Source organism: Chiloscyllium plagiosum, unplaced genomic scaffold, assembly GCF_037043375.1.
Source record: "Chiloscyllium plagiosum isolate Xiang-an unplaced genomic scaffold, Cpla_swu_hap1 HiC_scaffold_6, whole genome shotgun sequence".
Taxonomy (NCBI): domain Eukaryota; kingdom Metazoa; phylum Chordata; class Chondrichthyes; order Orectolobiformes; family Hemiscylliidae; genus Chiloscyllium; species Chiloscyllium plagiosum.
The window spans coordinates 49439910-49465085 of record NW_028270144.1 but is presented as its reverse complement, the minus strand read 5'-3'; the positions used below and the strand labels follow the sequence as shown (position 1 = coordinate 49465085).

The following is a 25176-nucleotide window of genomic DNA, read 5'->3' as shown; positions in this document are numbered from 1 at the left end:
TCCTAGAAGCATGGCATTCCAACCAGAACTCTATCAACAAACACATCAAGTTAGACCCCATCTACCACCCCCTGAGAAAAGGAACAGAAAGTGACTTCACCACAGGAAATAACACCACCCCAGGAAATGACATCACCAACCCAAAGAAACCCAAAAATATAAATAGGAGCAGTAATTTTCAGCATTGCTTCGCCTGAGGCCCACTGAAGATGTTACCTAGTAGGGTAACGAAATGTCTGGAATTGAACCTTCCAGCTCAGCGAGCAAACCTACATCCAAAACCTCAAAACTCACTGAGATCCATCAATTTAGGAGTTGCTATTCTTTAGGCAACATTTCTACACTGCTGGGCCGACCTTGCCAAAGCTGCCACCAATGCTGTGTTACGTGCAGAACCCACACTTGTACCTCAACCTGAAGTCCCTGATTCAGCTGCTACTACTGCCTCACCAATAACCAGGAATTCCCACTCTAGGTCTGTTGTGACTGCAACCAGCTGTCCCTGGCTCTGCTGCCCTCTCGATGACAGCAGGAGTCCTTCTTCTGGGCTTACAGCGACCACGGATACTTGGTTCCATGTCAGGCCAGGTCACCGCCACCACCTTGCCAGAAGTGCCGCTCCAGCTACTCTTCTCCAAGATGTTGCCTTGCCAGTGCTGCCATCTGAAAGGTCCGCTCCCCCGGCTCAAAGAACCCACACACAATCCTGCTGCTCCACTGCCATCTTGTTCTCTAAGAACCATTTCTGTTTAATAGCAACTAGATCAATTCATTCACCTCTATTTGTGCCAGTACTGTATATGGGAGTTTGGATTTCATAAATAATATAAAACGAATGTAGTCATGCTGAACTTTTATAAACACCTGGTTAATTAGGGCATTAATCCAGTATTGCTCAATATATTTTAGGAAGGATGTGAGGGACATGGAGAGGGTGCAGAGGAGATTTACCAGAATGGTTCCAGGGATAAGGGATTTTAGCTACAAGGACAGCTTGGTAAAGCTGGAATTGTCCTCCTTGGCACAAAGAATACTGAGTAGAGATGTGATAACTGTGTAGGATAATGATTAATTTAAATAAGGTAGATAACAAAAAACAATTCACTTTAGTTAACAGAGCAAGGACTGGGAGGCACAAATTCAACAGGAGAATCGACGTTTCGGGCATGAGCCCTTCTTCAGGACTCATGCCTGAAACGTCGATTCTCCTGCTCCTTGGATGCTGCCTGACCTGCTACGCTTTTCCAGGAACACATTTTCAGCTCTGATCTCCAGCATCTGCAGTCCTCACTTTCTCCAGGCACAAATTCAAGGTTCTTACAACAAATGGAGTGTCAGTGTTAGAAGTATAGATCTTTTTAAAGATCAACCAAGGAATATTTACTCATCAACCTGTTCAGAGATGGTATTTCTCATCTCTGGAGCAAGTGAGACTTGAACCCAGGCCTTCTGGCTTAGTGGTAGGGAAAAAAACCTACCTGGGCTAACGCACGAACACAGCAGATACTCAAAACAATTTACGACTTGCAAAAGTGCCAGTGAACAATTTCAATTGTAATTATTGTTAAGCAACCTGTTCATGCATGTTTGACACATATCTGAGGCTGGTGGGGCTTGAACCCAAGGTACGGACATGACCACTGCCATAAGATCGCCAAGGGTCAACCAGAAGATATATGCTGATCAACCTACTTACACCTCTTGAGTAAGTGGGACTTGAAGCTGGGGGCTGTTGGCTCAAAGGGGGATACTACCACTGTGCCACAAGAACCCTCAGGGTCAATCAGAAAGTTTCAGAGTAGATTGAGATCAGGTGATGCCCTTTGCACTTTGTATTTAAGTGCTGCACTTACCCTTTCTAACTACATTTTGATTTGGCCCTCTCAACTCTCCCTGCCTCTCCTTCGGCTTTAATGGCTTGCATTGCCCTTAAAGGCCTTTGTTAATCAGTTGAAAACATGGGTAATTTACTGATGGTGTTTAATAGATGAAAAACAAATTACAAGTGATTTAGTGGTGAGAAAAAAAACTCAGCTGTGTGTAAGAGCATTTCTAAGCGTAGAAAAAAAATTAACAAGTTTGTTTTAACAGCTTTTTTGTGGTGTAATGATACTGTCCTGACCTCTGAACCAGGAGACCTGCATTCAAGTCCCAACTGTTCCAGTGGTATGTAATGACACATCTGAACAGGTTGATAAAAATATCCAAGAGTTGGGTTTAAGCGCCTTTGGGTGCAGTTGTAGTATCTCTACCTCTGAACCAGGAAGCGAAGGGAAGCATAGAAACTGGCAATTGTACTGAATTATAATTTAACAATAAAACAGTTCTACATATCAAAAACAAAAAGCTGCGGTCTTCCCCAGAGGACAGTTGACTTCTGGACAGAGGAAGGACTCAAAAGAGAAAGCTGGAAACTGGTGTTTGTGCTAAACTACACTCATGTAAATAAAACTCTTGGAAATCTCTGAAAGTCTTTTGCTGAATAATTCACAAACACAGGAAGCCATTAAAGTCATGCCACAACTCTGTAATTAAATACCTGTCTGTAAAACGGGGAATGTATTGGCATCTACATTAAATGGACTCCAACAGTACAAGAAGATGGCTCAAGACCTCTCACGATCTTATATGTTTCAATTAAGTCACCTCTAACTCTCCTAGACTCGACAGAATATCAGCTAATTTGTCTAGACTTTCATCATTAAGGCAATCTGCTCATTCCAGGCATTAAACTAGTAAATTCCACTGAACTGCTTCCAATAAATTCATATCCTTCCATGACCAGTACTGTACAAAGTATTCCAGTTGTAGTCTCGCCAGTGATTAATATAACTGAAGCACAATCTCCGTACTCTTACATTCAATTCTCCTCACAATAAACAAAATCATTTCATTAGCTTTCCTGATTAGTTGTTGTACGTGCACACTCACTCTCTGCAATTTAGTCAAAATGGATTCAACAAATGCTGACCCAGCCAGTGCCACCCCATCCTGCGAGCGTATAAAAAGAAGCGATGAGGATTTTCTTTTATACAATGAGGGGTAATGATTTGGAAGTCACTACACAAGGGGATGGAAGTAAAAAATAATCAATGCTCTGAAAAGGAAAGTTGGTACGCAGTTGAAGAAAATATACATGTAGGAGTACAGGTATCAAGCACAGGAGCGGGACTGACTGGATTGTACCACAGAGTTATGGGCACAGACTTGGATGGCTAAATGGCCTCCTGTACTGTAAAAGGATTACCCTGGTTTAAGTAAATTTACTCAAATGCTATTTAATTTGCAGTTTGCTGCTATAAACAAGCAATTTATGAGATAACGATTCAACCAGAATATTAACACAATGTCATTCCTCACAGTGGCAGAAGGGACCTGCAAATACTTCACCTTTTCAAAGGCAATTCCGAGAGTTTGGGTCTGCAGTTCATGAACACTTTCAGCTTCATATTGACCACCTGATGCAAGACCTGAATGATAAACAAATACTGTCATGTTTCATGAAATTCATTTTGTGACATGCAAAAACAATAGATCAAATTAGAATCATAGCTCCATACTTTGTCCAGAAAAAAGAAAAATTGTTGTCTACCTACTTACATTTTATGAAATTTTGCAATGGACTATCAGTTACATAGCCCACAAAAGGTTCTCATCCACTTTTGGATTCTATCAGCTATTTATGTTGTAAAATTCTTTACAGTCATAAAGAGCTGATCCGAGCATTAACAACTGAAAGGCTTGACTGACCAGTAAGATATTTCTTGATCAATCTGTTCAGACTATACAACACACCTCTGAAGCAGGTGGACTTGATATTAGGCCTTCTGGCCATGCTTGGCCTCACCAACCTTGTCAGTCTCCCGTGCCACTGTGTTTCACCAGACCATTCTTAACTTTGGAGCTGTATTTGACCTCATACTCATTTCATCAACAAGATACCCACTTTGAAGTCTCATGCACTGGGTTCAGCCCAGGGTTCAGTTCAAAAGTTAAATGTTGGATCAACATGATCCTTTTGAATGGCGGGTCAGATTGAGCAGCCAATGGCCTACTCCTGTCTATTTCTACTGGTCTATTAAATGAATTCATGAATTCTCATCTACTGCTGAAATCCTCACTCAGGCCTTCGCTGCCTCTGGACAAGACCATTGTAATGCTGTCCTGACTGGCACATCACGCTCACCCACCATATTCTCCCAGCCACTCCCGCACATCACCAAAGTCCATGAGTTTAAGTTCATCCAAAACTCTATGTCTACTACATAACTTGTATCAAAAGCATCCATTCTTCACCCTTTTACTCACTGATTCACATTAGATTTTGGTCTGACCAATGCCTCAATTAAAATTCCCAGCCTTGCTTTCAAATAGACCTTCCACATCTCTGAATTACCTCCAGCTCTACAACCTTAGCAAGACAGGAGACTTTTTAAATGGAGTGATTTTCACCATGCGGAACACTGTTTCTAAAAGGCTGATGGGAGGAAATTCAATGATAGAAACTTCACAAAGGTAAAAGGAATTAGATAAATCCTTGAATGGGGAAATATCAAAGTTTTGGGCAAAGCCTATGGGTGTGTTTTATGTGGATAGCTCAAAGACCAGGCATAATAGTTCACATGGCTTTCTGTTGTGTTATAAGATTTTAAACACCGCAGCTGGAGGAGTGCAGTGAAAACAGAATCTGTCAGAGGCAAGTTGCCTTTTCAACTAACAATAATCCCCTTGCCCCATTACTCCCACAATACACCTTCTCAAAAATGATGCATTCTTCAATCCTGTTCACACTTGAGAAAATAACACATTAAACCTGTATAGACCCCTAGAATACCAAATGAATAACTGAGCATGAATTAAGTACTCATCTTTATTAAAAGCTCTTAAAGGTGAAGATGAAACATAATATTTTTCCCTCAAATTAGTTTCCCCTAGGTGTGTAAATGTGTAGTTTGTCCTCACTTTGAGGGCGCAACTTAATTATGCAATTGGATCAATTATTGTCTGAGATGTTCCAGTGGTGTTTTGCAAAAACAAGACAGCTTATCGGACTTCAGAATGAAGAGTAAGTTCTGTCGTCTCCCTCGTGTTCACTAGGCCCTACCATCTCAGTCTGGTTCACTGAAGAATCTGCTTGATTTCTACTATTCTTAAAATTTGAACGCAGAAAAGGAGCAGAAATAAGCAATTCCAACTTTCCAGCCTGCTCAGTTACTCTTTAAAATAATGGCTGATCTGTTTGTGGTCCGAACACCACGTTCCCATTTACTCCTGATAATCTTTGATTCCCTTAACTAAGAAGAATCAATCTATCTCTATCTTGAAAATATTCAATGACCATGACTCCGCAGCCTTCTGAGGTTGAGACTTCCAAAGTTGTACACCATCCTGGAAAAATCTGCTCATTTCTATTCTACAAATATGACCCTTAAATTTTAAAACAGTGTCTCCTAGTTCCCGACTGACAAGGGGAAACATCCTTTCCACATCCACCTTGTCAAAATTGTTTAGAATTGTATAAACTTCTTGACACCATTTGTTCTTCTAAACTCTCAATTCTAAACAAGCCTTCTCCAATGTTCCTCAAAAGACAACCCAAATACTCAAGGTATCAATCTAGTAAACCTCTTCTGAACAGTCTCCAATGCATCTACATACTTCCTTAACTAAAGAGACCCACACCACACATAGTATTCAGGATGTGTACACCCTGTAAAATTGAAGTATAACATCCTCATGTTCAATTTCTCTTGTAATAAAGGATAGGATCCCATTAGACTTCTTAATTCCGTGCTGCACCTGCATACAAACATTTTGTGACTCATGCACCAGAACAATTAATTCCCTCTACACCATTGAAGTCTGAAGCTTTCTCTGTTAAACTAATACACTGCTTTTTATTCTTCATGCAAAAGTGAACAACTTTACTTTTTCGCACATTATACTCCGTCTGCCAGATTTTGGTCTATTAACCCAATTATGTCATCTCCACAACATACTTTGGCATGAGGAATTCTATTTTTTAGTCTTTCCAACCTATTTTATTTCTTCCATAGATTTATGCACCATGCTTTCAGAACCCTCATCTCAGTTGTGGTCAGTTGTCCCATGATGTTGAGGAATGTTACAGAAATATTGACATTTCTTTTCATGAGCAGGGATAAAAACTCAAAATTGGGAGCAAGTTTAAACCTAGCTGGAGTCTGCAGTTCGCAAAATGCAGAGCTGGAACACAGTATCAATGCAGCCAGGCCTTATACAATCAACTACCCTTCAAAACAGGCAAGCCTGGAAATGCCTGGTCAAATGTTAACAGTCACATTGTTTCAGAACAAACTGTTGTTTACTTCTGTAGGAAGTCCACTTTGTTAGAAGAACGCTGTGCACACTTGGTGGGAGCCAGCTCAGTAGGAGGCCAGAGGCATAGCATGGCAAGGTCAGCATTTGATAGCTGAAGGTTCAAATCGATGTTCTACAATCTCCAAGAATGGAAAATAGACATCTCATTGAACCTTCCTGCCCGATGCTAATATTGGACACAGGCCATAACATTTTCGAGAAGGTATGAAGAGAGGGAGAAGGGGTAACTTGAACCCCCCTCACGGTTAATGCACCTTCTTCAATGGAATTTCCAGACAGCATCTTAGACTGACAGCCAAGCTGCACAGCATCTCCAGCTCCTTGTACCTCATGGCAAGCATCATCAGACTGACCAGACTAAGATGACCGCCTTGGCGAGATGGTCCGAAGACCAGAACTAGACAAAAGAGGAAGCCCAAACTGACAACTGGAAATCCTGAAACATTAGCCAACTCTCAAAGTCTGGGAAACATTATCTCCTTTTGAACAGATAATACCAGTATTTTCAGACAAACAGTTCAAACATATCAGTGGGGCCTAATTTGGATAAACTGTAAGAAATCCTCATAAACACGTGTTCAAGGCAGATAGCTAGGGTAGATTTGAGACTGTTTACTTAGAGGTTTAATATGGTTTACTGAACAGTCCTGTGAAAAGTTTTGTTTATTTTTATTTTTTTGTGGGATATGGGTATCGCTGTCTGGCCAGCACTTATTGCCCATCCCTAGTTGCCCTTGAGAAGGTGGTCTTCTTGAACTGCTGCAGTCCACCAGCTATGGGTTGACCCACAATGCCATTTGGGAGGGAATCCCAGCAATAGTGAAGGAATGGCGATCTCTTCATATCCAACTGCCGCTGCGACATTGACCGCCTCAATCTGTCCACCCTTCTCACCCACTCCAACCTCTCAATCTCACAATGCGCAGCCCTCCACTCCCTCCGCTCCAACCCCAACCTCACCATCAAACCGGCAGACAAGGGAGGCACAGTAGTAGTTTGGCGCACCGACCTTTACACCGCTGAAGCTAGATGCCAACTCGCGGACACCTCCTCCTACTGCCCCCTTGACCATGACCCCACCTCCCACCACCAAACCATCATCTCCCAGACCATCCATAACCTCATTACCTCAGGATATCTCCCATCCACCACCTCCAACCTCATAGTCCCACAACCCCGCACCGCCCGTTACTACTTCCTGCCCAAAATCCACAAAACCGACTGACCCGGCCGACCCATTGTCTCAGCCTGCTCCTGCCCACCAAACTCATCTCTGCATACCTCGACACTGTCCTGAACTACCCACCTACTTTCGGGACACCATCCACGCCCTCCACCTCCTCCATGATTTTCGCTTCCCCGGCCCCCAACGCCTTATCTTCATGATGGACATCCAGTCCCTATACACGTCCACCCCCCCATCATGAAGGCCTCCAAGCCCTCTGCTTCTTCCTCTCCCGCCGACCCAACCAGTACCCTTCCACTGACACCCTCCTTCGACTGACTGAACTGGTCTTCACTCTTAATAACTTCTCCTTCCAATCCTCCCATTTCCTCCAAACCAAAGGAGTAGCCATGGGCACCCGCATGGGCCCCAGCTATGCCTGCCTCTTCGTTGGATATGTGGAACAGTCCATCTTCCGCAGCTACACTGGCACCACCCCCCACCTTTTCCTCCGCTACATCGATGATTGTATTGGCGCTACCTCATGCTCCCACGAGGAGGTTGAACAGTTCATCCACTTTACTAACACCTTCCACCCCGACCTCAAATTTACCTGGACTGTCTCAGACGCCTCCGTCCCCTTCCTAGACCTCTCCATTTCTATCTCGGGCGACCGACTCAAAACAGACATTTACTACAAACCAACCGACTCCCACAGCTACCTAGATTACATCTCCTCCCACCCTGCCCCCTGTAAAAACGCCATCCCATATTCCCAATTCCTTTGCCTCCATCGCATCTGCTCCCAGGAGGACCAATTCCACTACCGAACAACCCAATTGGCCTCCTTCTTCAAAGACCGCAATTTCCCCTGCGACATGGTTGACGATACTCTCCACCGCATCTCCTCCACTTCCCGCACCTCTGCTCTTGAACCCCGCCTCTCCAATCACCACCAGGACAGAAACCCACTGGTCCTCACCTTCCACCCCACCAACCTCCGGATACATTGTATTATCCTCCGTCATTTCTGCCACCTCCAAACAGACCCCACCACCAGGGATATATTTCCCTCCCCACCCCTATCAACATTCCGGAGAAACCACTCCCCCCGTGACTCCCTCGTCAGGTCCATACCCCCCACCAACCCAACCTCCACTCCCGGCACCTTCCCCTGCAACCGCAAGAAGTGCAAAACTTGCGCCCACACCTCCCCCCTCATCTCCCTCCAAGGCCCCAATGGATCCTTCCATATCCATCACAAATTCACCTGCATCTCCACACACATCATTTACTGAATCCGCTGCATCCGATTGTTCTCCTCTACATTGGGGAGACAGGCCGCCTACTTGCGGAACGTTTCTGGGACACCCGCACCAACCAACCCAACCGCCCCGTGGCTGAACACTATAACTCCCCCTCCCACTCCGCAAGGACATGCAGGTCCTTGGCCTCCTCCATCGCCAGAACCTGACCACTTGACGCCTGGAGGAAGAGAGCCTCATCTTCCGCCTAGGAACCCTCCAACCACACGGGATGAATGTAGATTTCTCCAGCTTCTTCATTTCCCCTCCTCCCACCTTATCTCAGTCCCAACCCCCGGATTCAGCACCACCCTCTTGACCTGCAATTTTCTTCCCGACCTCTCCGCCCCCACTACATCTCCGGCCTATCACCCTCATCCTCACCTCCTGTTCCCAGCACCCCTCCCCCAAATTCCTTCCCCCGTACCTTTTATCTCAGCCCGCTTGGCACACCAGCCTCATTCCTGAAGAAAGGCTTATGCCCGAAATGTCGATTCTCCTGCTCCTCGGATGCTGCCTGGTCTGCTGTGTTTTCCCAGCACCACATTTTTCAACTCTGGTCTCCAGCATCTGCAGTCCTCACTTTCTCCTTCTACTTTGTGTATTATCAAATCGGTATATCAACAGATTCCCACTTATTGATAGTGCATATCACTCTTTCAAGGAATTCTAATAGATTGGTTAAACATGATTTCACTTTCACAAAACTATGCTGACTCTTCCAAATGACCTTGAATTATTCCATGGGTGCATTATAAATCCTTTCATGGTCAATTCTAACACCTTCCCCGTGACAGATGTCAAGCCAACTAGCCTATAGTTTCCAGTCTGGATAGAATTTCCTCAAACCTAACAAACTTTAGAAAATCAACACCAATTCATCTACTATCTCATTAGCAACCTCACTTTAAATCCCAGAATAAAGTCCAGCAGAACTGAGAGGTCCTTATCTCTACAACAAAAAAAAATCCAGAAGGTGACAAGAGAAATTTAGATTAGATTCCCTACATTGTGGAAACAGGCTCTTCAGCCCAACCAGTTCACACCGACTCTCTGAAGAGTAACCCACCCAGACCCATTTACCGTCTGACTATGGGCAACACTATGGGCAATTTAGCATGACCAATTCACCTGACTTGCACATCTTTGGACTGGGGGAGGAAACCAGAGCACTCAGATCTAATCACAAATTCAGTGAAACTGCAAAGTCCAAATTGCAATTACTTTTCACAAATCAGCAATTCTACGTAATTTTTGTCAATAAGGTAGCCAGTCATATGAAACAAAAACTGAAGTCTAAATGTGCTCATATCTGGAGGATGGTAGATTCAGAAACTGTCCTACATTGTATTCTGCAGAATACATACCAACCTTTTTTCTTTTAATAATCCACACTGTCAGCCTATTCTGGATGCTTGTTCAAAATAAATTGAGAACAATGTGTGTTGTTGAATGAACATTTATATTCTCACCATTAGCAATGGGGCCATCCTTTGTGCCTCTCTGCTTAGTGGATCAAGAATGACCACCACTTCATAAAAGACTCCATCTTGAGGTTTTATTTTTACTACACTGCAGATCAAAAACAAACATTTTGACAATGTAGGTCAGTTAATGCTAGTAATACAACATAGTTGAAAAACAGAGCAGCAATTGAATCTGTTATTACCTCAACTGATCTTGAGGAAACTTGACATCTTTCCGAGATTCCATTTTTGGCATTGATGATAAAAGTGCATCTACCTTCATGAGCAAATCACTTCCACTAACAAAACAAAATGAAGGTAATCAGTTCTTCCCCAGTTTTATTCCTATTCAATTTGGTAATCAATATGTGTGGAATCAACAGCTGTCTGTAGTGTCTTTAATCAACCCCTTAAAAAAGACCATTTACTTGCTCTAAGTATCCTTAACGCTACATACATGGCTGGGATAAAGACTGAGATTTTGAAGGTGGTCAGAATCCAAACAGAGAAATGTTATATCAAGTTAGAGTGATTCAGGCAGATGAAATGTCCACCTCCTTCTCTCTTAAACAACAGTAGTAGTCTGAATGACAAAAGGAAATTCTATTACAGTGTGTTCATATTCCAAATGCATTTTATCGTCATTTCTGGATGTAGATGTAAATGTAAACATACATGTAAATGGAAATGAATTAGAAAGGACTTCCTGACACTTCAGAGACTGAAGCAGATTTTTTTTAGGTTTGGAGGAAAATGAGGTGAGGATCAACAATATTGCAAAATCTTTTGAATAAAATCCAAATGTTAAGCAGAAACCTACAGCAACTAAAGGAGCAAGAGAAGTTGCTTTAAACATTTAAATTAAAACAAAATACTTCAAAATGCTAACCCTGTTTCTCTTTCCACACTTTTAGATTAGATTACATTACAGTGTGGAAACAGGCCCTTCGGCCCAACAAGTCCACACCGACCCGCCAAAGCCCAACCCACCCATACCCCTACATTTACCCCTTACCTAACGCTACGGTGTAATTTAGCATGGCCAATTCACCTGACCTGCACATCTTTGGACTGTGGGAGGAAACCGGAGCACCCGGAGGAAACCCACGCAGACACGGGGAGAATGTGCAAACTCCACACAGTCAGTCGCCTGAGGCGGGAATTGAACCCGGGTCTCAGGCGCTGTGAGGCAGCAGTGCTAACCACTGTGCCACCGTGCCGCCCACTTGCTACCAGACCTACTGTGTTCCGCCAATGTTCTATAATTATATTAAATCAACACAAAGGGATCCCACAGTAAGCTTTGCATAGTCTGGAAGAAGAAATCACATCTGGAGTGAGGCACAGCCCAAGTGAATATGCATTTTGGTAATTTTGGAGCAGTGTGGGAATAGAACTGGTAAAAGTTTATTTTCTTTAATTTTTAGAAAAGTTTATAATTCAGTAGTCTAGTTAAAAGGTAGCTGACAGAGGAACAGTTATCAATACATCACCTGAAACCTGAATTGGGCCTCTATAGGTGTTAATTACGAGTGATTTTCAACTTGGTTTACCTCAGCTCCATTTAAGAGGTCTGGTGAAAGTGTGTGACCAGTAAGATTTACACTAAAGAGAGATCTCATCTGGAGTGAGTACACATTTTGGAGCAGCCTGGGAATTCAGTGCTGAGGGGAACATATGTTTTTTGCTTGCTTTTCTGGTTTACAGTTTGTAAGGTTGCTAACAAGAGAAACTGAAGCGCAAGATCAGAGGCCCAGCACAAAGAGTGAATTTAACAGGAAAGCCACATTGTGATGACACACAATTGAAGTCTTGGAGCAGAACCTGTAGGGAAAGAGTTTGCACTGAATGGTGAGTGATAAATTTACTGCTGAGTCTGTGAGGCCTACTCATTGGGAATCAGGGATGTGGAGTGGAGCCTGAGGGAGGAGCTTGATCCAGGTGGCGAGTAATTAAAAATTTAAAAAAAACTTCATTCTGAACAGAAAGAAACAATCAGGGTGACATCACAGGAAAACTGAGGTAATTGGCTGCTTAGGAGCCATCTTTCGGGACTGAGAAAGGAATATTGGAAGGGACACAAAGGGTATAAGTCCTTAGTTTTGTTGTTTGTGGTTTGATAGAGAAATCTAATTTGATGAGTAGTGGGTAAGGTAGAGTAATTTGTTCCTAGTTTATTATATTGTTGGGTTAAAATCCTGAAACTTCCTTTCTAATGGCATTGTGGGTCTACCTATTGTTATAGAACATAGAACATAGAACATAGAAGAATACAGCGCAGTACAGGCCCTTGGGCCCTCGATGTTGCGCCGATCCAAGCCCACCTAAACTACACTAACCCACTATCCTCCATATACCTATCCAATGCCCTCTTAAATGCCCATAAAGAGGGAGAGTCCACCACTGTTACTGGCAGGGCATTCCATGAACTAACAACTCGCTGAGTGAAGAACCTACCCCTAACATCAGTCCTATATCTACCCCCCCTTAATTTAAAGCTATGCCCCCTTGTAATACCCGACTCAATACGCGGGAAAAGGTTCATACTGTCGACCCTATCTAACCCCCTAATCATCTTGTACACCTCAATCAAGTCACCCCTAAACCTTCTTTTCTCTAGTGAAAACAGCCCCAAGTGCCTCAGTCTTTCCTCATACGATTTTCCTTCCATACCAGGCAACATCCTGGTAAACCTCCTCTGCACCCGTTCCAATGCCTCCACATCCTTCCTATAGTATGGCGACCAAAACTGCACACAATATTCCAGATGCGGCCGTACCAGAGTCTTATACAACTGCATCATGACCTCAGGACTCCGGAACTCAATTCCTCTACCAATAAAAGCCAGTACGCCATATGCCTTCCTCACCGCACTATTTACCTGGGTGGCAACTTTCAGAGATCTGTGTACATGGACACCAAGATCCCTCTGCTCATCCACACTACCAAGTATCCGACCATTAGCCCAGTACCCCATCTTTTTGTTATTCTTCCCAAAGTGAATCACCTCGCACTTAGCTACATTGAATTCCATCTGCCACCTTTCTGCCCAGCTCTGCAGCTTCTCTATATCCTGCTGTAACCTGCCACATGCTTCCTCACTGTCAACAACTCCTCCGACTTTCGTATCATCCGCAAACTTGCTCACCCAACCTTCTAACCCCTCTTCCAGGTCATTTATAAAAATGACAAACAGCAATGGTCCCAAAACAGATCCTTGTGGAACACCGCTAGTGACGGCACTCCATGAAGAAACTTTGCCATCAACTACTACCCTCTGTCTTCTTCCATCCAGCCAATTTCTAATCCAAACCTCCAACTCACCCTCAATGCCATATCTCCGTATTTTCTGCAGTAGCCTACCATGGGGAACCTTATCAAACGCCTTACTAAAATCCATATATACCACATCTACCGCTTTCCCCTCATCAACCTCCTTCGTCACCTTTTCAAAGAATTCAATAAGGTTTGTGAGGCACGACTTGCCCTTCACAAAACCATGCTGACTATCCTTGATCACATTATTCCTATCCAGATGTGCATAAATCCTATCCCTTACAATTCTCTCTAAGACTTTGCCCACAACAGAAGTGAGACTCACCGGCCTATAGTTACTAGGGCTATCCCTACTCCCCTTTTTGAACAAGGGAACCACATTTGCTATCCTCCAGTCTTCTGGGACTACTCCTGTAGACAAAGAGGACATAAAAATCAAGGCCAATGGCTCTGCAATCTCCTCCCTTGCTTCCCAGAGAATCCTAGGATAAATGCCATCAGGCCCAGGGGACTTATCTATTTTCACCTTTTCCAGGATTTCCAACACCTCTTCTCTACATACCTCAAAGCCATCCATTCTACTTATTTGTGCCTCAGTATTCTCATCGACAACAATGCCCTGTTCCTGAGTGAATACTGAAGAAAAGTATTCATTCAGTGTCTCCCCAATCTCTTCCGCCTCCACACGCAACTTCCCCCTACTATCCTTGACTGGACCTATTCCTACCCTAGTCATTCTTTTATTCCTAACATACCTATAGAAAGCCTTAGGGTTTTCCCTAATCCTATCTACTAAGGACCTTTCATGTCCCCTCCTTGCTGCTTTTAGCTCTCTCTTCAGGTCCTTCCTGGCTACCCTATAACTCTCAATCGCCCCAATTGAACCTTCACGTCTCATCTTGAGATAGGCCGCCCTCTTCCATTTAACAAGGGATTCCAATTCCTTATTAAACCACGGCTCCCTCGCACGACCCTTTCCTTCCTGCCTGACAGGTACATAATTATCAAGGACACTCAGTAGTTGCCCCTTGAACAAGTTCCACATATCATTTACACTCTTGCCTTGGAGTCTACTTTTCCAAGCCACACATCCTAAGTCATGCCTCACCGCATCATAATTTCCCTTACCCCAGCTATAATTCTTGCCCTGTAGTACACACTTATCCCTCTCCATCACGAGTGTAAAAATCACCGAATTATGGTCACTATCCCCAAAGTGCTCACCTACCTCTAATTCTAACACCTGGCCTGGTTCGTTACCCAGAACCAAATCCAGTATGGCCTCACCTCTTGTTGGCCTGTCTACATATTGTGTCAGGAAACTCTCCTGCACACATTGAACAAACACTGACCCATCTAACGAACTTGAACTATAGCTTTCCCAATCAATATCAGGAAAGTTAAAGTCCCCCATAACAACCACCCTATTACTGTCACTCATCTCCTGAATCACCTTCCCAATCCTTTCTTCAATGATTCTAGGACTATTAGGAGGCCTGTAAAAGACTCCTAACAGGGTGACCTCACCTTTCCTATTCCTAACCTCAGCCCAAACTACCTCAGATGGCAAGTCCTCATCCATCGTCCTTTCCACCGCTGTAATACTATCTTTGACAAGCAATGCCACACCTCCCCCTCTTTTACCCCCACCTCTGACCCTACTAAAACATTTAAATCCCGGAACCTGCAACAGCCAATCCTGTCCCTGTTCTAGCCATGTCTCCGTAATAGCCACAACATCGAAGTCCCAGGTACCAACCAACGCTGCAAGTTCACCTACCTTATTCCGTATACTTCTTGCATTGAAGTATACACACTTCAAGCCACTTCCCTGTTTACAGGCACCCTCCTTGGAAATTGATGCCATGTTCCTCACCTCCCTACACTCCAGGCCCTGCACCCTGAAGCTACAATCTGGGTTCCCATGCCCCTGCCGAGTTAGTTTAAACCCCCCCCAAGAGCACTAGCAAACCTCCCCCCAAGGATACTGGTTCCCCTCAGGTTCAGGTGTAGACCATCCTGTTTATAGAGGTCCCACCGTCCCCAGAAAGAACCCCAGTTATCCAAAAACTGGAACCCCTCCCTCCTGCACCATCCCTGAAGCCACGCATTTAATTGTTCTCTCTCCCTATTCCTCGAATCTCTATCACGTGGCACGGGTAACAAACCAGAGACAACAACTCTGTTTGTTCTAACTCCAAGCTTCCAACCTAGCTCCCTGAAAGCCTGTCTAACATCCTCAGCACTCCTCCTACCTATGTCGTTGGTGCCAATGTGGACCACGACTTCGGGTTGCTCCCCCTCCCCCTCCAGGACCCGGAAAACACGATCAGAGACATCACGTACCCTTGCACCTGGGAGGCAACATACCAAACGTGAGTCTCTCTCGTTCCCACAAAACCGCCTATCTGTGCCACGAACTATCGAGTCCCCAATTACTACTGCTCTGCTCTTCTTCACCCTTCCCTTCTGAGTAACGGGGACAGGCTCCGTGCCAGAGACCTGAGCCCCGTTACTTACCCCGTTATGTATGTAGTGAAGGTGCTACCCCATGAAGAAAACTGATCAGGTGACCCAGAGGGGTGTAGCTTGGTACCAGTCTAGTCCCCATTGTGGAGATGTGAACATCATCCATAAAATCCCCCTATTCAGATTTACCATTTGTCAAGAATGGCCACAAGGACTCAATATGTTGTACTCAAAAAACCCAGTGCTGTAGTTGTAAGCAGCTGGGTCATATTGTTTGAAATTACTGCATACAACCTCTATTCCTGATGAGGTTGTTTTGCCCGAAACGTCGACTTTCTTGCTCCTCGGTTGCTGCCTGTACTGCTGTGCTTTTCCAGCACCACTCTAATCTAGAATCTGATTTCTAGCATCTGCAGCCCTTGTTTTACCCTGTTTTTACCTGCATACAACCCAAACAAGAGGAGAGTGCAAAAGAAACAACCATGAGGACAAGGCACAAGATGAACCCTGCAGCCATGGAGTAGACTAGGCTGGTGTCAGCTGGGTCTATAAAAGAAGCAGAAGGCCCAGAGTCAGCAGAGTTTCAGTTAAATAGAATGGGAAGGGCTGTTGTAAGTTGCAATGGGACATTGACAGGATGCAAAACTGGATAAATGGCAGATGAAGTTCAACCTGGAAAAGTGTGAAGTGATTCATTTTTGAAAGGTCAATTTTAAACACAGAATACAGGGTTAAAGGCAGGATTCTTGTCGGTGTGAAGGAACAGAGTGATCTTGGGGTCCATGTCCAGACATCCCTCAAAGTTGCCATCCAAATTGATGGAGTTGTTGAGAAGGTGTATGGTAAGGCATATGGTATATTGGCTTTCATTAGCAAGGGGACTGAGTTTAAGAGCTGCAGGGCTAATGCTGTAGCTCAAGAGCATCCTGGTTAGATTACATCTGGAATATTATGTACAATTCTGGTCGCCTCATTATAGGAAGGATATGGAAGCTTTAGAGAGGTTGCAGGAGCTAAGGCTTTTTTCATTGAAGTGAAGAAGGGTGAAAGGTGACTTAATAGTGGTGTACAAGATGATGACAGGCATAGATTGAATGAATAGTCAAGACATTTTCCCAGGGTGGAAATGTCTAACATGAGGGGGGCATAATTTTTAAATGTTTAGAGGAAGGTTTAGGGGAGATGTCAGAGGTAGGTTCTTTACAGAGAGTGTGATGGGTGTGAGGAATGCACTGCCAGCAGTGGTAGTAGAGTCAGATACATTAGGGATATTTAGGCGATTCTTGGATAGGCACATAGATGATAGTAAAATGAAGGTAATGTAGGTTAGTTTTACCTTAGGGTAACGTAAACGTTTGGCACATCATCAAGGGCCAAAGGGCCTGGACTGTGCTGTACTGTTCTCTGTAAACAACCTGTTATTATGGGCCGAAAACAATCACTTCTGGGTTCTTCCCAAAGTAGAAGGCAAGACAACAAAAATGGATATTGATTTAGGTGCTGTGGTATACCTGATTTCTTAATTTGTCTACAGGGAGAAGTTGAGGGCACTACCATTGAAGCTAAGATTATATTATGAACATGCATGGGACATATGGTTACATTGGCTGTGTACTGCTGAAAATATAGCAGAATTGCCACTTTATATTGTTAAAAGGCAAATACCCTGAATTATTCAGATATTTCAGAAGTTATGGTTAAACTGGGCTGTGGTTAATAAGCTGGTGGAATAAAACATTAATTTGCAAGAGATCCTATCAAGCACAAAGATGTGACCAGTAATGTGCCACAAGGATCGGTGCTGGGTGTACTGCTTTTCATCATTTGTATAAATGATTTTGATGTGAACCATAGGAGTTTTAGTTAGTAAGTTTGCAGATGACACCAAAATTGGAGGTGCAGTGGATAGCGAAGAAGGTTACCTCAGAGTACAACAGGATCTTGATCAGATGGGCCAATGGGCTGAGGAGTGGCAGATGGATTTTAATTTAGATAAATGTGAGGTGCTGCATTTTGGAAAAGCAAATCAGAGCAGGACTTATACACTTAATGGTAAGGTCCTGAACAAAGAGACCTTGGAGTGCAGGTTCATAGTTCCTTGAAAGTAGAGTTGTAGGTTGATGGGATTGTGAAGAAGGCATTTGGTATGCTTTCCTTTATTGGACAGAGCATTGAGTGTAGGAGTTAGGAGGTCATATTGCGGCTGTACAGGCTGTTGGTTAGGGGCTTTTGTGTTGTGAAACTAGAAAGGGTTCAGAAAAGATTTATAAGGATGTTGCCAGGATTGGAGGATTTGAGCTATAGGGAGAGGATAAATAGACTGGGGCTGTTTTCCCTGGAGTGTTGGAGGACAAGGTCTTTTCCCTGGGGTGGGGGAGTCCAGAACTAGAGGGCATAGGTTTAGAGTGAGAGGGGAAATATATAAAAGGGACCTAAGGGGAAACTTTTTCACATGTATGGAATGAGCTGTCCCAGGAAGTGGTGGAAGCTGGTACAATTATAGCATTTAAAAGGCATCTAGATGGGTATATGAATAGGAAGGGTTTGGAGGGATATGGGCCAAATGCTGGCAAATGGGACTAGATTAGGTTAGGATATCTGGTCGGCATGAACGAGTTGAACCAAAGGTTCTGTTTCTGTGCTGTACATATCTCACTCTGTGACTCTATGCTCTCAAAGGAACCATACAGGAAATGAAAGGAGTCAAAAATAAATTACAGCCGAAGCCAGTGGCTCATCCTCAGAGTCTGAAGGTGCTTCTGGTGCTGTATGTCATCTGGCCTAATGTGGAGGTGGAACTGGAACAGTTTGTGAATCTGGGAGTGCTGGAACCAGTAATCATTAGTGAAAGGGTCATTTCCAGTCTTAAAAATAAATGGCACTGAAAAATCGCCATGAAGGACAGTATCCAATCATGAAGTCAACCTTTATTTATACCTGCATCATACATACAGAAATCCTGACATTCCTCTTGAACACCGATCAAACCTACTGGCAAAGGTAGTGCTATATCACTCTACCAAACAGTGGCTAATTAGCAATTTTGGAACATTTCTTCTAAACTCACCCAAACCTTGACCCCACCCACCAAACATCAAACCCTCATCTCCAAATCTTTCATTGACCTCATGTGCTTTGGAGATCTTCCCTCTATGATCTCCAGACTCCTTGTCCCCAACACTGAAAGGCACAATACTATCCCCTTCCCAACATGTGCAAAGAGAGTTATCATTTTAGTTGTTCCTATCCCATATAAAGATTGGGGAGGTGAAGGTGCAGATGACACCAATGTTAGGCAGCTGGTGGAACTACAATTCAATTCATAAAATAGTGACATGTAAAGCTAGACTTGTGCTGACCTATTATTGATTGCCATAAGATAATCCCAGTCTGGCTCAATAATGACTGTGAGGGAAAGTAAATTGGCTTCACCAGACCTACAATTAATTGACCAGTGATAGTAGACCAGCAAGTTACCTAGTTGCAAAGTTTAAATACAATGAATAAAAATGGAAGGACCACAAAGCTTCAATGAAGACATTACAAATAGCAACTACACACACGTTACTGCAAAGCCCTCCTTAATAACATCTGTGGCTTGGGCCCAAATTGAGACAGCTGCCTCATGGACTAGTCAAGCAGCTGCCTCATGTAATCATTGAATCACATCTTATAATGACCCAGACACCGCGTCATCATCCCTGGGGTAGGTCCTGTCTTATTGTCCTATGACAGGACAGTTCTAACCGAAGTTGTGACACAGTAGTGTACCCCTGGGAGGTGTCAACATTGACTCCAATCTCATGGCACAAAGTCAAACTTGGCCAAGGAGGCCGCTTGCTGATTACCACCTATCATCACACCTCACAACCAAATGTCAATTTATTAGACTTCTTTGAAGAATTAATATACGTTGTGGATTAGGAAGAGCCTATAGATATAACTGTACTTGAATTTCCAGAAGGCATTTGACAAAGTGCCACATAAAATGCTATTGAGAAAGTGAAAGCACATGGTGTACGAATAATAGATAGGCATAGATAGAAGATTGGCCAGCTGGCTTGCAGAAAGTAGAGAATATGCATAAATGTGTCTTATTCTGACTGACAGGATATGATGAGTGGAATCTCATAGGGATGTGCGCTGGGGTCTCAGCTTTCTACAATTGACATCAGTGACTTTAAACAGGGGAGCAATGGCATGGTCAGTACATTTGAAAATAATACTAAGGTAAGTAGAAAAGTATGTTGTGAAGACGGCATAGAATGTAGACATGTATTGACTTGAAGAGTGGAACTGGATATTGTGTTGTGAGTTTTGCAAGCATGGTCACATTGGTACAGTCAGTAACTTGTTTGTTGCGAACAGCTGATGAGACATGCTTTTTGCTGCAAGCCACCAGTCTTATACCTAGCGTCACACTGGCTCAGAAATTCATTCACCACATTACTCAAACTTAAGAGATATCTTCCTCTTCACAGAAAATCTCAGATAAACTGGGTAGTTTTCTAGACTACAAGTGATGGCCTTCAATCTGTTCATGAGCTTGCATAATATACAGCAAGAAATTATTTGATTAGGGTAGCCTTTATCCTACCAGACGGTTATTTAGGAGGTTGCCAATAAGGCCAAAGTGCTTAGAACTTTAGGAGCCCCAATGCATATATTGACTAGTGAAGGTAGATTTAACCTTAAATGTGATTCTGTGATTGGAGAGCATTTAGTAACTAACCCTGAGTGCACAAGCAATTATACTGACAATCAATATAGGATTGTCAGTCAAGCTGGTAATATGATGATCTTGTGTGTACTAGAAGCTGCATATTTTAATAAAAAGATCATGTTCTATGCAGACAGAAAGAACATGAACACACATTGCATCTGTTTCAACTCAACAAAATTGATAACTGGTTTACTTGTCAGGGCAATGCACTGACCAAAGTCAACTTGTCTGCTTTAAAATTTAAATTTGTGTGAAAAACTTGCCGTGCACATTTCTTTTAAACATCCCCCACTGCACTTTGAATCTGTGTCTCCTAGTAATTTACCCTCCAGCCTGGGAAAAAGCCTCATACTTCACTTTCTATCCAAGCCATTCACAATCTTACACACTTCTAGCAGGTTGCCCCTCAACCTCCTGAGTTCCAGTGAAAACAAACCCAGTCTATCCAACCTTTCTTCACAGTGAAAATCTCTGGTAAACTTTTCTGTACCCTCTCCAAAGCATCCACATCCTTCTGGACCAGAACTGTAAGCAATGTTCCAAGTGTAGTCCAATAATGCTGCAACATAACTTGTCTAACCTTACACTCAATGTCCCTTCAGTTGAAGCCAAACATGCCAAAGGCACTTTTACTACCTTATCTACCATACTGCCACTTTCAACAACCTGTGGACCTGCCCAGCCATTTCCCTCTGCATATCAATATTCCTAAGGGTTCTGCCATGCACTGTATAATTTCCACCTGTACTTGACCTTCCAAAATGCATCACCTCACATTTTCTGCTTTTGCCTCCAACTGATCTATATCCTGCTGTATCCTCTGACAATCCTCCTCATTATCCACAATTCAACCAATCTTTATATCATCCGCAACTTACTAATTAGACTAGCCACGTTTTCCTCCAAATCATTTATATAGACTATGAACAGCAGAGATCCCAGCCCTGTGGAGCACACTAGTCATAACCCTCCATTCTGAAAGCCATCCTTCCATCGCTACCCTCTGTCTCCTATAACTAAGTCAGTTCTGTATCCATCTTGCCAGCTCACCCCGATACCATGTCAGTTCACCTTTTGTACCAGTTTGTCATGACAGACCTTGTCAAAGCTTTACTGAAGTCCATGTAGACAACATCAATCTCTTTTCCCTCAATAATCATCTTTGTCACCTCTTCAAAAAACGCTTATCAAGTTCATGAGGCTGTGGGAGCAGGGAAATCATTCTGACTGTGGAAGCCATTTCCCTGACTGCAGGAAACACATTAGTTAAATATCTGCTAATTGGCTTCTCTCACTGACAATGCTGTTGTACCTCCGCACACACTGATGACTCCCCCGAGGGGTCTCTCTCTCTCTCCATGGGAGCTCCAGCTGAAACAACACCCCTGCAAGCAAGATGGAACCAAACTATTTAATATTGATAGCCACTGACCATTTGCAACTATGAACAGAATGCTACTCTGTCAGTTTCAATTGTCCAACTATTCAATTTTCTCAGATGAGTAACATCATCAGCCTTCTGTTACCAATGTTCAAATAATCAATGTTAGACCAGTGGTATTGTTAGCCTTTTTTTAATATTTGTTAACCTATCTATCTTAGTTAGACCTGTATTGTTTTGTAATCAACAATCAGTCATTTGTAACTCTTTATAAACCATGTACATCTGTAGATGAGTGGAGAGGTTATGACCCATCAGTGCTGAGCGGTCATTCCGAGCTGAGCGCTCACTGACCTCTTCCCATCGTATCATGAAATAAATAAACGTGCCAATTTCACAAGGTCTGCATATGAGGTTTATTGTAAATGGGACATTTCTCCGTCAGTTTGGTGTTAGTCGACAGGACCCCTTGATTATAACGGGGCTCAAGAGCAAACCTAAATTTTTAAAATTCAGCCAATTGCGTGATGCTGACCTAAGCTGGCAAGCTGATCCTAAGTTGGGGACAGATGCTACGGCAAGGCAAAAGAACAGAAAGATTGCCTCTCTAAATTTCTAAATTATTTTCCTAAAATTCAGCCGACTGTGTGATTGCACCCTGAGCCAACAGGTTGGGGAGACACCAAGACAAGACGGGACCCAGGAAAGATCGCTGCCGAGCAGTAATTCAAGTTCAAAGCAGGGAAAGCTTGAGAAATTGACCATGGTACCTGGGTTTGTCTTGTTCATTTATCTTACCTGTTCATCCTGTCCATGTTCGTGCGTATTGTTGTCTGTTCTTTGTTTCCCATACAACTGTTCACAGGTAAATGGGGTTGCAGAACTAGAAACCCTTGGGAGAAGGACTGCCCCCGGTGACGTGTCTACCTTGTCTCGCTGGGACGGACAGTCCGCATCCACTAACCCTCTCACGGAGGATACAGAACGTGCCACAGTAAACACGTATGCTGCAAGAACAAGGTAGGAGTTCCTCTGGTAACACCAGAGTCACCGCTGACACAGTATGGAAGGAAACGGGTGACAGTAGATATATCATTCCCTTTATCTCCAATGTATATGGGTGGTCCCACAGAAATTAGCCTTATGGGGGCTCCTTTAAATTGGAGAAAATTGAGTACTGGAGAACGCATATTGAGGGCGGGTACAGTGACCCTTCTTGGAACACTGACTACATGCTTCAATGCCTAAAAAAGTTTAAGACAGTTTGGAAAGGGCACCTGCCCCCTGAAAATACAGGTCGTTGTCAGCTTCAGACACCCCTGCATCTTCCGATTCCCCACCCACTGACCCGCTGCCGTACACCCCTCAATATCCTAAAGTTCCTTTCCCAGCTCTGGAGCCAGACCCACTAGTAAGTTGGGTCGCTGCATTTATTGCCATATGCCCTCCCACGCCCCTTGCAACCGTAAATCGTGGGATTTCAGAGGCATCAATTGTAGGGAGCTCATCAGGGACAGAACACCCAAATTAAGTAAGAACCGATCCCACTTCCAACACCAGACTTACTCACAATGCAGCTGCAGCATTGAAGATCCAGACCCCCGATAACCAGCACCCCACATTATGATAGGCACTATGCCTTTCAAAAAGCCCTGGACTCACTGTGTGGTCCGAGGCATGCTCCAGGATGCCCCTGAGCCACTAAAGCGACTGGTACCATTTTTCAATTGGCTCCTACAAATTTGTGATATTTATAATTGCTTACCGCAGGATGTCTAGACTTTACTGCGGTTGGCAAACAGGACTTCCTGGGCAACCGTGAGAACCTCTATTGAATTTCCCATCGAGCCATGGGCTAATGCGCACGCTTTCTCCACCTGGCTTGGGAATAGCATTAAAGATGCCATCATGGCAGCTGCAAGGCAACAGGGCTGACTTCAAAACGCTAACAAGCCCATCTCTGATTTCACTGCCCACTTCAAAGATGGTTGGGAGTCCTCAGGCATCCCTTTGTCAGAGAATGATAAGTTAGCACCATTGACCCTTGTGAATTGTATGCGGCCTAGACATACTCAGGTCTACAAGACCCAAAACCTAACCTGGCAAACAGCCAAGTGGGCAGATACACTCAACACTCTAACAATTTAGATCGACAGGGATTGTTTGAGTGTATGAGAGAGAAGGAAGCATGCCCTCAGCTCATGCAGCCATGGAATCAGGACAAAAATCACAGCGGTGTCGGGCAGAAGTGGGGATAAATGTAGGGCGTGCAGCAAACTGGGTCACTGGGAAACAGATGGTTGGTTAGCAACCCCTCAAGCGGTCACCTATGGTTTCCACCCATACACCACCTTCACTTTCCCAGTGGAACCATACTCTTCCACAGGGACAGCCTCAGTAGCCTATATAATGGACAACCTATTTTCCCATGCCCGAAGAGCCAAGGGCTGCTTCGGGAGTGAGGTTTTGGAGGCTGCCTCAATACACCTCTCCCATGCCCAGTCTGAAAATCCCATGATGGATGTAGAGGTGGGGGTCGTCTCTTTTCAGTTTTGGTGGACTGTGGAGCCACACACTCATCTGCACCTCCCTCTGCGGACCTTCCCCTCAGTTCTGATATGTCCGCACTGTAGGTGTCTCAGGAGTACCCATAATAGAACCACTTTCTAATCCAGTTCCTTTTAGCGTCGGACCAGTCACCGTCCCTGCCACAGCTATAATTTCCTCATCCTGTCCGGTAGCCCTCTTGGGTCGTCAAACCCTTTGTACATTAAATGCGTCAATTCACTGCCCTCCCGGGGTCTCACCTTAGAAATCCCTGATTCCCACTACTCTATGGTGCAGGCTGCCATTTCCACACTTCCACACCTGTCTTCCCCTGTTGAGACTGCCAACAGTTGGTCATGCTCGTCCAGACCTATGTGTGCCTTTCTGGACCCCTTCCTGTCCCTTTTGCCGAATTCCCCTTTGTTCCCTGCAACCTCCTTCCTGTGCTAGGTGGTTCTGACAGGCTGTTTCCTATGCAAATTTCA

General features: G+C 44.0%; 1 protein-coding gene across 2 annotated transcripts in view; it reads right to left on the bottom strand.

Annotated features, from left to right (window-relative positions):
* Positions 1-25176, bottom strand: part of uggt2 (UDP-glucose glycoprotein glucosyltransferase 2) — a 374691-nt gene that overhangs the window by 103216 nt on the left and 246299 nt on the right. For both annotated transcript variants that reach the window (XM_043691460.2, XM_043691456.2), the window contains exons 25-27: positions 10499-10594; positions 10302-10401; positions 3391-3470 (exon numbers count right to left, since the gene is read on the bottom strand). In XM_043691460.2, coding sequence (XP_043547395.2) covers positions 3391-3470; positions 10302-10401; positions 10499-10594 — 276 coding nt within the window. The remainder of the gene's footprint in view (positions 1-3390; positions 3471-10301; positions 10402-10498; positions 10595-25176) is intronic.